At 43.3% G+C, this 13,350-nt stretch overlaps 1 protein-coding gene across 5 annotated transcripts in view; it reads right to left on the bottom strand.

Annotated features, from left to right (window-relative positions):
- PPP4R1 (protein phosphatase 4 regulatory subunit 1) overlaps positions 1-13,350 on the bottom strand; it is a 1,686,542-nt gene that overhangs the window by 420,622 nt on the left and 1,252,570 nt on the right. For all 5 annotated transcript variants that reach the window (XM_044066551.1, XM_044066553.1, XM_044066554.1 and 2 more), the window contains one exon: positions 9,178-9,273. In XM_044066551.1, the coding sequence (XP_043922486.1) occupies positions 9,178-9,273 (96 nt within the window). The remainder of the gene's footprint in view (positions 1-9,177; positions 9,274-13,350) is intronic.

Here is a 13,350-nt window from a genome sequence, read left to right as displayed (position 1 = left end):
GGCCTAAGGCGGGAGGTTGAGTCCCGGCTGGGGGGAGGGAAGCAGGAGTGGCGGCCACCGCAGCGGGAGCCACGGGAGGACCGGAGGTAGAAGCCGAGTCCAGGGGCAGGGCTTAGACCTCCGGTCCTTGAGTGCCCTGGGGTTGAACGCTGCACAGATGGTACAACCAGAGGACAGGTGCTCAACCCCAAGGCACAACACACACACACAGAGTGTGGCTATCCACTGGGGACAGCTTATGGCCACACTCGGTGCACTTAGAAAACACCAACTTTGTGGCCTCAGACATACTAGAAGGTAAAACCACACACACTAGGCCCCAAACACACACAACCTTGACGGAACCACGAAGGAAGGGGGAGGTTAGAATATGAACAAAATAAATTAAACTAAGAGAGTTCTAAGAGATAAAGGGACCTGAAAACACACTCACACCAAGAGTTAAAGAAAAGGGTCAGAAAAGTTAAATTTTTCTCACAAAGTGGACGAAAAACGCCTGGAACTCGGGATCAAGCTGCTGAAGTAAACCACGGCAAACTAGATCGGAGGTCAGCCAGGGTTGGCAGGGGATTATGGGTAAGGGGAGGGGCTTGGAGCTCGGATCTAAGGCTGTTGAAAACTGCCGGCTCGGATCCGATTCCCATAGGTTGCTGCACAAATGAAGTTAACTACTTCAGATCATATGTTAAATAAAATAAAATACAGCCAGCACCAAAACCAATGAAGCAGGAATACATATCAGAGAAGGAGCTAAAATAGGAGATGCTGGACCAGTTCTATCCACTCTTGATAGAAGAGAAGATGAAAGGACCCCATTCTCTAGTCATAACTGCCACAAGGCCCCCATCATGTGATTCAAATCTGCCTCTGATGCACTCCAATAAGATTTGAAGAAAAACACTGTGGGAGACAAAGGAAGTACAGGAAAGCTCCCTCTTGGAGGATGTCCTGTTTAGAGGCCTCTTCTGAGACTTATCTGGGATGATGACTGGCTAAGACACAGCTGGAACTGTGGAAGAGGAAACTAGAGTAAAAAAGTATAGTTTTGTACCTACCATAAATGTAGATGTTCGAGTGCTAATACAGCTGCAGTCATAACAGATGGGTTCTCCTGCCGTCAAGCGGGTCCTCGGTCGGCCGGATTCCAAAGTCTAGGTCCGGCGTCGGTTGTCGTCGCTTCTTCCCTGACGTCAGTGCGACAGGGGTATAAAGGAACCAGCAGACGCCATTTTCTTCAGTTTTTCTTGCCCCAGATGTCAGGTGCCCCCAGAAGGAAGGCAATAATAAATTTGTGTGATAATGCAGTGCTATATAATCAAAATACAGTAGTTGCAAGCAAATACATCATAAATGAATACCCCAATCAGGTTGTATGAGGATGTGTTAGCCTATAGGCCTGTCCCAAGAGGGGAAGGAGGGAGGGAAACCTGGACTGCAGCTGTATTAGCACTCGAACATCTACAGTTATGGTAGGTACAAAACTGTACTAGGTTCATCGTGCATACAGCTGCAGTCATAACAGATGGGTTGAATCCCAAAGCTAAGAAAGGGGTGGTAGGCACTAGTTGGAACTAGGAGGAGCCAAAATGCCCTGCAAGACTGCAGTGGCAAAGCCTGCTCTAGATTTGGAGTATAATGGTAGGTTGTAGTGCTTGGAGAAGGTATGCACAGAACTCAAAGTGGCTGCTTCCAAAATATCCTTGGTAGGAACTCCTCTGAGGAAGGCTGCAGAGGTGGCTGTGGCCCTGGTGGAATGAGTTCTAATGCCTGTAGGAACAGTTTTGCCATGAAAAGAATAGCAAAAGCGTATGCAGTGGGCTATCCATTTTGAGATTGTCTGTTTGGAAACTGGCTTTCCTTGAGCTCCTATCGCATAGGTCACAGAGTTGTTCTGATTTTCTGACAGGCTTTGTTCTGTCCAAATAATAACGCAGCTGTCTGTGGATGTCCAAGGAATGTAGTAATCTCTCCCCTTTGTTTTGAGGATTAGGATAAAAAGTAGGTAAATGTATGGCCCGATTTAAAGCTACCTTGGATACCACTTTAGGCATAAAGGACGGGTTGGTTCGTAAGGAAACTCTGTCCTGATGGAAGATGATAAAAGGATGGACAGCCATGAGAGCCTGTAGTTCTGAAACTCTACGAGCTGAGGTGATAGCCAGAAGGAAAGCTGTTTTCCAGGACAAATATTGCAAATCTGATGAGGCAGCTGGCTCAAAGGGAGGCAAGGTCAATTTTTCCAGAATGAAATTAAGATCCCAAGCAGGTATTGGTTGTTTCCTTGGAGGCCTTAAATTCTTAGCCCCTCTGAGGAACTGTCTTAAGAGAGGGTGAGAGAATAAAGGTGGATCAGTGTTGTATTCTGCAGAAATGGCTGAGGCATGTATTTTGATGGAGGAGAAAGAAAGTCCACTGCTTAGCAGTTCAGCCAAATATTGCAGTATTTGAGGTAAATTCAGTTTTCCAGGATCCTGGCCCTTTTTCTCATTCCAGACACAAAAACTTTTCCATTTTGCGGAGTAAGCTTTTCTAGTTGATGGCCTTCTGGCCTCCAAAATGACATCCTGCACCTCCTTGGAGAGTAGGACCTGTTGAGATGCTAAGGAATCTTCCATGCGGCTAGATTGAGTGTTTTAGCTGGCTGTGAAGAGTTTTGAAACTGTGCTGAGTCAGAAGGAGAGGCATTAGAGGCAGGGTCCATGGTGGGGATTGCGTCAGGCTCCTCAGGAGTGGGTACCAGTGTTGTCTTGGCCAGTCCCGAGCAATGAGAATCATCTTTGGTCTGTCTGCTTTGGTCTTTAATAGAACTTTGGGCAGCAGAGGAAGAGGAGGGAAGGCATAAACTGTCATTGATGTCCAACTGAAAGAAAGAGCGTCCACTCTCCAGGCCTTTGGATGGAAGATCCTTGAGCAGAATTTTGTCAATTGATGATTCTTGTGGGAGGCAAAGAGATCTATGTCTGGCCATCCCCATTCTTGGATTATTTCTGTGAAAACTTTGGGATGCAATTTCCATTCGTGTGGATCTGTCATATTCCTGCTTAGGTTGTCTGCCAGCGTGTTTTCCTTGCCTGGCAAGTACTGTGCTTGTAGTTCCATTTGTAAGTCCATGGCCATGTTCCAAAGTGACATGGCCAGTCTGCATAAGGGGTAAGAATGTGTTCCTCCCTGCTTGTTTATGTACCACATAACTGTGGTGTTGTCCGTTCTTATCAATAGTTGACCTGGTTGCAGAAGGTCCTTGAAAGCTATAATAGCATTTATTACTGCTAGCATTTCTTTTTGATTGATGTGAAGGTGCTTTTTTTTTGGGACTATTTGCCCTGAATGCACCGATCTGTCATTTGCGCCCCCCAGGCGTAGTCTGAGGCGTCTGTTGTGATGACTTGATTTGCTTGAGGCTTGCTGAATGGAAGACCTGTGTTTGTTTGACATGCTTGAGCCCACCACAGAAATTCCTTTTGCAGACATGGAATTAGTGGTATTATTGTTTCCAAACTGTGGCTGTGTTGAGACCATATGTTTTTTAGGTACCATTGTAGTTTCCTCATATGCAGCTTTGCACATGGGATTAGTAAGATGCAAGATGCCATGAATCCCAGAGCCTGCAGGATTTTCCTTACAGTCAGCCTGGTGCAATTTGCTAGTGTTCTGAAGTATTGTATTAGTTGCCCCTGCTTCTCTGGCGTGAGATAGGCCATCTGGGTGATTGTGTCCAAATTGGCACCCAGGAAAATTATCTTCCGAGAGGGTATTGGCCTTGATTTCTTTTTGTTGACTGTGTATCCCAGAGATTTCAATAACATTATTACATAAGCCAGATGTTTCAGAAGAATGTGCTTGCTGTCTGCTTGGATCAGGCAGTCATCCAAATAGGGGTATATTTGTATCCCTTGAAGTCTGCAGTAGGCAATTACTGATGGCAGGCATTTCGTGAATACTCTGGGCGCAGTAGATAAGCCAAAGGGCAATGCAGAGAATTGATAATGGGTTGAACCTGCAAGAAATCTGAGGTACCTTCTGCAATTTTGTCTGATTGGGACATGCAGGTATGCCTCCTTGAGGTCCAATGTTACCAGCCAAGACTCCTTGCCCAGCATGGGAAGAAGTTGCTGTAGAGTGAGCATCTTGAATTTTGGTACGAGTAGAAATGTGTTTAGGATGGATAGATCCAAAACAGGTCTCCAATCTTTTCCCTTCCTTGGCACCAGGAATAGTCTGGAATAAAAACCTTGACCTTGTTCGTGCGTAGGTACCTCTTGAATAGCTTTCATGTTTATGAGATCTGTAATTTGCTTTTGTGCCTCTGCCCTTTGATTGTGTGGCAGGTTTGGCATGCCTCTCATTTTGGAAGGGTGTGAAACTGGAATTTGTAGCCTCTGTTTATAATGTCCAGGATCCATTTGTCCTTTGTGACAACATGCCAATTTTTTGAAAATAATGCCAGCTTTCCTCCTAAGGGGGCTGCCATTTGAAACCTGGTTGGCATGCATAGGGGAAAGTCATTGGGTTTGCTTTCTGAAAGATTGCGAGTTGTCCTCACCACCTCTTTGTGTAGGAGCTTGCCATTGTCTGCCTCTATACGATCCTTGGGATTGTCCTCTGCCCCTCGAGCGCCTGTATCTGCCTCTTTGGGGTCTGTCTGTGGCAGGAAAGGACCAGTTTGTGGAAGGCCAATTTCTACTAAAAGCGTGGGGTTGAACCTGCAGAAATTCTTTCACAGTTTGCATTGATTTAGCCTTTTCCTCCATTTTCCTTAATACCTCCTCAGCATTAGCACCAAATAGTACATCCTTTTGAAGAGGGGCGTCTAGTAATTTAGCTTTGACATGATCAGGCAAGGCTTGTTCCTTGAGCCAGGCATGCCTACGTATGACTGATCCTGTAACAGCAGCTCTACATAAGGCCTCTAGAGCATCAAAACCACATTGTAAGGTAGGCTTACCCACTTGTTCTGCACTATGCATCAAACAAGTCTGGTTGTTCAGGTTGTGACATTTTACTCTTCAATTGTGATAACAAAAACTGTTGGTATTTTAGCATATGAAACTGACAGTTTAAGGCCCTCATGGATAAAGTAGCCGAGAGGTATATACCTTTTTTCCCCACCTTTCTAAGGATCTGGAATCTCTCTCGGAAGGCAATGGATTTTTGGCAATGGAGGCCTTAACTCCCTTGGGGCCCTGTGAGATGGTTTCTGGGTCAGCAGCATGGCTTTTGTAAAGAAATTGGTGCGAGTCAGGAACCCTGTAGTACCCGTTAGGCTTAACTGGAGCTGGAGGTAAAGAGTCCGGGTTAAGGCAGGCCTCCGAGTAAACATCATCTAGGATGTCCAAGACAGGAGGTATAACCAGAGGCCTATGCTGAGGTAACAAGAGAAATTCCCTGGGCCTTTTCTTGGAATCTGAATAATCCTGGCCTTCCCAGTGGAAGTGTTCCCTTAAGGTATGCAAAGTTTCCCCAAATGAGTAATCCCCAGGGGGGGATACAGAAGGGATGGACTCCTCCGCATCAGAGTCTTCAAAAGGGGAGTAAGAATGTTCCTCATCATCAGAGTGCTCTGAAATAATGGAGCTCTGATCAGAGGAGGGGGAATCTTCCTCCACCCTGGGCCTTTTGTCTGGAGGGGGCTGAGAACCTCTGATTAGAGTAATTAAATTCTCAGCCATTTTAAGCATCTGTTTCTTAGGCATGGGGCCTGTGTAGCTGGTCTCTTAGGGTGCATGGTTGCTTTAGATTTTGTGAAGGCCTTGATGGAGAAAGAAGAGGAAGGTCTGAAGACACCTTGAGTGGAGGTGGACCTGTCCACATTCTGAGTTTCAACGCCAAGAGTGGCTTCGGTATCTGTAGTCGGGGTGTGGGCCAAGGAGCCTGCGACCTCGGGCACAGGAGACACCGTCAAAGAAGTGTCGTCGGTAATCAGGGGCTGCGTAGGCGCCTCACTGACCACGTGTAGTTGGCTTTGGCGTGGTGTCGGTAGAGGCCGCGGACCTCATGTGTCGGTCCTTGTCTTTGCGTTTTTTAGACAAAACCGGAGTCGGAGTATCCGACGACATAGTATAATTAAATGCTTTCCCAAAATAATGCTGGGCAAACTCTGCCCGACGCTTAATAGTGCGTTTGTTGAATGTAGCACAAAAGCGACAAACCGAGACGTCGTGGTCTGGGCCTAAACAAGGTATACAGAGGGAATGGAAATCCTTATGCGGTATTTGCTTCCCACAAGAAATACAATTATTAACTTTGTCTGACATCGGTCTGAGGCAAGAAAAGTTTCCCCAATGGGGTACTTAGCTTTTAAGAAGACTTCGGTTTCCAAATTTCGTAATTTCAGGAGCTGGCCGACCGCACTTGCGAACTGCTTCTGCTTCGGGCACCGCACGGCAAGAAAGACTGAAGAAAATGGCGTCGGCTGGTTCCTTTATACCCCTGTCGCACTGACGTCAGGGAAGAAGCGAAGACAACCGACGCCGGACCTAGACTTTGGAATTCGGCCGACCGAGGACCCGCCTGACGGCAGGAGAACCCATCTGTTATGACTGCAGCTGTATGCACGATGAGCATCTGACAGGTTCAGTCCTTTACATTTTTGGAGCCGGAGAAGGACTTGTGTCCTCAGATCTCTGTTTATGTTGATTCCGACCCTTAGATTTGTGCCTCTCAGGATATTTGTCCTTATCTGAAGGTTTACCAGATTTCTCACAGTTACTGAATTCAGGTTAAGTTTGACTTTTGTGACAGAAAAGGACACAAGGTCCAAAAGCCTTGCAGATGGTGATGGTACAATTTGCAGAAAGATGCCTCATGCCCAAGCACACAATACACAACTCATGAGTGGGTACTGGGGTGGAATTCTGTGGCCACATTACTAGCAGGTTTTCAAACTTTCATTCTTTTCCATGATGGGAACTGCACACTCAAGTCAGTGACACACACACACAGATACACACAGATACACAAGCAATGGAAACCTTACACAACTCCTCCAAATAAGTAAAAAAGGTATGAAACAGAAGGTATTGTTAATTTAAGCTAAACTACAAAATAATTTTTTATCTATAACCAGGAGAAGCAGTTAGCTGCTGCAGAGCTCTGAGATCTGCATCTAAATGCTGTGCCAGCAAACAAAATCAGAGGTATCTTCACAGATGAGGGATATTATGGAAAATACTTCTTAAGGGGATCTAGGCTGGAGCACTTATCTTTTCAGCTTGGATCAGACAAGCAACTCGAGGGCCCACTATTTGGATCAGACAGAATGAATAGGATCAGAAGTTTACACAAGGAAAAGGAACCACACTCATTCAACTGACAGATGTCATGTGACAACCCAAAAAACACTAAGTCCTAGCCAGGAAAAACACTGCTTTAAAATACAGTACTGTTTTAGTTATAATATCAAATGTGGAGGTCCGTCCTCCCCCAAAAGGGAACTTATCTGTCCAGCAGTGCTGCACAAATGTAAGCTGACCATTACTCCTCCATAGCTTGCAAGGCCAGCAATCTTCAGCAGAAGGAACATTCTGAAGGGCTTTGAGTACAGACTGCTGATTTTCCCCACGCTTGCTCAAGCTGTCAACATATACCTGGGAAAGTAGGTGTCCTTGAGCTCTGGAAGATGGCTGGCTGTTATATTCCTGGCAGGATATAACCCATACAAGTAAGGCTGCTGCAGCAGTGATGTACTGAAAAACATTTGTCTTGGAAATGCAGGTGCTGTGACTTTTACCTAGACATGCTAAGCAAAAGCACACAAACACACCGTTAAGGACCCATGTCTGCACAGTACTTTAAGTGACAGCTATATCTTAAAAGTTAACTAAACACAAATACATTTACAATAACTTACACATTAACAACTTATTTAAAATGTGCATAGTTTCAGTCTACTAATTCATTTCCCTAACAATGGCTTACATCAGCTCAGCCATGCAGAAACGCCTGGAGGCCCAGTTGGCTGTAATGAGTTTTAACTTATTAGGAGCAGTGTGTGCTTCTAGGCATTTATGCAGTTTACTCCTACTGCACCTCTAGGTGTCAAATATTGCTTGTCTATGCTTGCAAATACCAACTGGCATAATGGTTAAGGTGCTTGCCTCCCATGCACAACATACAAGGTTTGATCCTCACCTCTGGTAAAAGTTCATTGATTGAAGAAATATAATTTCCCACAAAAGCAGTTAGCCTAGTACTAATCTCGGAGCATTAATAATTTCAAAGCTATGCTACATACAAGGTATCAAAATAGCTGATCTTCAAGCATACATGACGATAAACAGTTGTATTGATATTTGACCTCTGTCAGTGAGTATTTGTTAGAACTGTAAGGCAATTATTTTTTTTTAAAGCTCAAGCCACACCCACTGGGAGTTCAAGGTACACACTCAACATGGCTATACTGGATGGAATGAGTTAAAACATACAGCATCCACAGCTTGTACTTCAGGAATCCCAGTCCAATTTTTCATGAGATAATTAGAAATGACCCCTGTATGCTATTTCCCGTACTCAGATGTCTTCTAGTTTAACCAAGTACATTACTAAAACGTTTAAGTCATACACCCAAATGCTTACAGACATTCTACACTGCTCATCTTAATTCTACTACTATTGTGCTTTATAAAATTGACCAGAGTTGCTAAAAAAGAAAACTGCTCTAAATCACCATGTCTTTCCCCTACATTAAGGATTTTAAAATACGGTGCTGTTGAAAAAATCTTTCCAGAATAACAGTATAATATGTCCAAATAATGGCAAAGTGGTGCAGCGGTAGCACTGTTGCCTCACAGCAGGAGGTTCTCTGGTTTGATTTTTGGCTGGAGTGCCTTCTGTGCATGTCCTCGCTGCGTTTGTGTAGATTTCCTCCGGGTGCTACGGTTTCCTCCCACGTTTCAAAGACATGCATCTGGGGAGTTTCTCCCCGGGTCTCCACTGAAAATCGGCTTCGTTCCAAGTTGGACTTTTCCGGTAAACAAATGTTAAATAAATAACATTTACAGGACTATGGGGTGCTTTAGAAAGGCACTTACCCAAACACATAATTTGAAATTTATTTTTCTATATACACTACTCCATAAAATGCATTTTTGCCAATCATGCATTTTGGTATCATACTCACAAACGCTACTGATGCACATTCGACTTTATTTAAATAATGCTGACAAATCAGCAAAGTACCTGCACTCTTGATTTTCCTTCTTCTGCAGCACTAAAACTGCTGTTGGTACTCTGTTCAGAGTAACTCTGGAGGCGCCGACGTGAAGAATTTATGCTCTAAATGGAAACCAAGTTTTGAAATGAGTATCCACACAGAAAACATCATCTAAAAATCTACTTAAAGTGTAAAAAAAAGACTAAATTTACACTGTAGATGGCTTAAAATGTTACATCTTATCTTCAGCAGGATTTATTTTAAACAACAGTGTTAACTTTAACATTTGCCCACAGATATAAAGGTGCAGCTGCTTCTGTTTATATGCCAAATACTTGTCAGGCTCATGTTAATTTGCTCTGACATGCTGTGAAAGTATGAGGAATGTTTTACCTACAGTTTCTTCTGGTGAAGAAAAACCGGCTTTAAATAACTTTGTTTCTTCCACTACACAGGCCACTACTCATAACTTTGTTTCTTCCACTACATAGGCCACGACCCATTGGTTGCAGCTGCAACAGCTTCCAGGACTACGGCCACTCATACTGTTTTAAGGAGGTTTGCTTGGCTACATTCTCATAACCACCTAGATTTAAAAAATGAGGTTTTAAATTCTCCCTTAGACAGAGATTTTGTTTGGCCCCTCACTGCAGAGGTGATCAAAAATGTGATGAAAGGGGCAAGCTGATCCAAGGAATCCAAGATTTTTCTGCCCTCTTTTTCCAAACTATCAAAAGATTTTCTTTGTCCTTCAATTTTGGCAACGAAAAATCAGAATAAGCAGTTTCAACAGAATTCAGGAAAACAGACATTTAAGAAGTGGCAAGAAGGCTCCAAAAAGAAGTCTCAATGCTCTCAAAACACAGGACAGTCCAAGTCAGAATGAATGTTCAAGAGACCTTTTGACCCCCCTGGCCTCTATTCTCTTCCAGAATGTCTCCATTTTTCTACTTGGTAACAGATTTCAGACAAATAGATTTTGAAAATCATTCATCAGGATTACAGATGACAGTGAGAGTAAATTCATCCTTTCCTGGGTATCATTCCTTATCCAGCAGAATAGACTCTGCTTCCTCCTGTTCATCATATGTTTTCCCAAGTAGTGCTAGAATCAGTTCCTCCTTCCCACATGAGGAAGGGGTTTTATTCAAGGAAGTTGTTAGTGCCAAAAAAGGCTTGTAGATCAGTTCTGGATCTTTCTTTACTAAACCTGTTTTTAGTAGTCCAAATTCAAAATGTCACCGCACAACCTGTTACCTTGTCATCTCCTCTGTCAAGTTTCCTGGTAACACTAGTCTTATAAGATGCTTAACATCAGAGCCCTATTCATCCATACTTTAGGAGTTTATGGTTCTGTGAGTCTGGATCACATAATGAGTTATGTGCCTTACCCTTTGGACTATCCAGTGTACCAAAAGTGCTCACAAAGTGTCTTGACTCCAGTTATAGCTCATTGCAGGCTACAGGGTATCCACATTTTCCTGTATTTAGATGACTTGCTTATCTTTGCAGAGTCTTTTTTTTCAAAATATCATGTCTCTCTTGGGTGAGAGATCTCTTGTCCAAGCTGGGATTCCAAGAGAACATTCGATTCTTCCTTTTATCTATGTCTGTTTCTACGGTTTTCTACTCAGACTTCAGTCATTGCAAGGGAAGACTTCAGAATTTTGGGTCTTGCTGCATCTATGATTTTCATGATACCACGGCAAGACTTCACATGGGAAAGATACAGTGGTGTCTGAAATCTCTTTAGTCACGACATCAACCCACACTACCCTTTCAGATCAAAGTACTGAGTGTTGCCAGAAAAGAAATGTTTGAATACAGCAGATACCTTTAAATCCAGGTCTCCCATCCTCCATTCCTGCTCCAAAGCAGTCACCACAGACACTTCAGACTTTGCTTGGGAAGACATTTTAGGAGGGTTAAAAGTGCAGTGGGTGTGGGACACTGAAGACAGATGCAAGCACATACATATCAAGGAGATATTTGCCCTGATCAAGGCAAACCTGATAAGTTAAAATTCTGAAAATCAAAGTTCCAAAAGTATACACTTTTCCCCATACCTATCAATAAAATTTCCCATCCTTATTAAACAAAGTAGGATTGGAATTAAGTGCTTAACAGTGGTGGAGTCAACCAAGGCTATAGCTGCTGGGCCAGATTTGGGAATACTGTATAAACATTTAAAAGACTGAGAAACTTTATATAGCCTACCTGCCTTTTTAGGAACAGCTGACTTACTATTAGGAAATTCCAGGCAATATGAAACATTCCCTAAAGCAGGGAAGACAGGAGGAATGGGTGAAGGTTCTGGAAAGTCCTTCTGTTAACAACTCATAGTATTTTCTGAGGGACTACGAAACCTCCATATTCGCCCACTGAACACACTGGGACATTACAGCACCAGTCTCAGTGAAAGAGAACCCCCATAGGAAGAATCAGAAACTTGGTTAGCATAGACCAGATCCAGACTTGCTGAACAGAGCCTGGTTTTCATACACAAACTCAAATCCAGCCATCTTACATTTTGAAGGGCTTCCCTGCACCCTTGCAGCAAAAGTGTGTGGATTTATTTATTTTACATTTGTTGACTGGGATAGCCAACTGGATACATGTCCATTTTCAGCAGAGCCCGGAGAGATAAACTACACACAAATACTTTGATATATACAATATGTTATAACAGACAGTTTGTAAAATACATGAGACACACTGTATAAGCAAATTTTATATTCGTTACTTACGCTATACATGACAGGACAATAGAGAGAAGATAGAATTATATAATTCTTCATTAAGACACTTGGCATCCAACTGAGTTAGAGTCTTTGAGACACAGAGATGATGCTAGTCAGGTTTCGAGCAGGGGCATAGCCAGTGTGATTTAAAATGTTTTCCGATATATTCTTTGAATAGTGTATGTGAAAGTTCAGGAGTGAGGTCGGCTGGAAGTTGATTCCAGATTTTACCAGTCGAACTGGCAAATAAGGCTTCGCCAGCTGAGTTGTTGGATTTGACTGTTTGGATAAATAGTCTATTGGATGAGCGGAGTTTACTGTGATTACTATATGGGATGACAATATTTTTGAGTGCTGGTATATTATCATGGTGGTGGAGAGCTTTATGGGCTATTGTGAGCTGGGTAAACTGTAGCAGGGAAGGAAGTTCAAGCCACCCTAAGAGATTTAGATTGTGACAATGGTGAGTCCTATAGGCTGAACCAGTGGAAAATCTAGCTATATGGTTGTAGCAGTGAGATAGTTTGTTAATTTCAGTAATGCAGGCCTGTGAGTAGGGGGGAGGCATAAAGGAGAGTGGATAGAAGATGAGAGCAGGCAATGGCAGTTCGGGCAAGAGGAGTGAGGAAGGGTTTAAGCTTGTAAAGGGATCCAAGTTTTTTGTATGTTTTGATGGTTTGACTGACGTGCATCACATGTAAGTTTATGACCTATTGCGACTCCCAGGAGTTTGATTTGGGCTTCAGGGGAGATAATGGTCCCATTGTTAGATATTATGGTAATGGCTGGAGGGTTGGACCCAACAGTGAGCGTAAACAGGAGCAGCTTGGTCTCTTTAGGGTTTAATAACAGATAGCGATTAATGAGCCAGTTTTCAACAGTAATGAATGTACTCTGGGTTAAAGACAGCAAATCAGCTTGTGAGGTGGCTGAGCAGATCAATGTGGAGTCGCCTACATACTGAATACATGTTGCCTTAGGAATAACAGTGTGGAGGTCATTAATAAACATGGAGAATAGAAGGGGTCCTAGTATTGAGCACTGTGGGACTCCTAAGGAGAGGAGTAGACAGGATGATAGCTTTTCTTGCCATAGGGCTTGTCTGTTAGCGTCCACATAGACAGGACTGAAACCATTGGAGAGAGTGGTAGTCTAGGGAGGAGCCTTTCAGGGTCTGAATGAATAACTGATGGTTAACCATGTCAAAAGCCCTAGATAGATCTAGAAAGAGAGCAGAGGAGAGTAGATTGCTATTACGGTTGTGGTTAATGACATTAGAAAAGGAGAAAAGAGCTGAGGTGGTGCTTTGGAATTGTCTAAAGCCATGTTGAGAAAGCTTGCCTTGTATTAAGTGGTTCAGGAGTGGTTTATGGATGCATTTTTTCCATTATTTTAGCTAGTGAAGATAGAATGGCAATGGGTCTGAAATTAGATAGTTCTGTGGAGTTAGCACCTTAT

The sequence above is a fragment of the Protopterus annectens genome, chromosome 3.part1 (genome assembly GCF_019279795.1).
Source record: "Protopterus annectens isolate FY-2018-M chromosome 3.part1, PAN1.0, whole genome shotgun sequence".
Lineage (NCBI taxonomy): Eukaryota > Metazoa > Chordata > Ceratodontiformes > Protopteridae > Protopterus > Protopterus annectens.
This window is presented reverse-complemented; position numbering and strand designations above follow the sequence as displayed.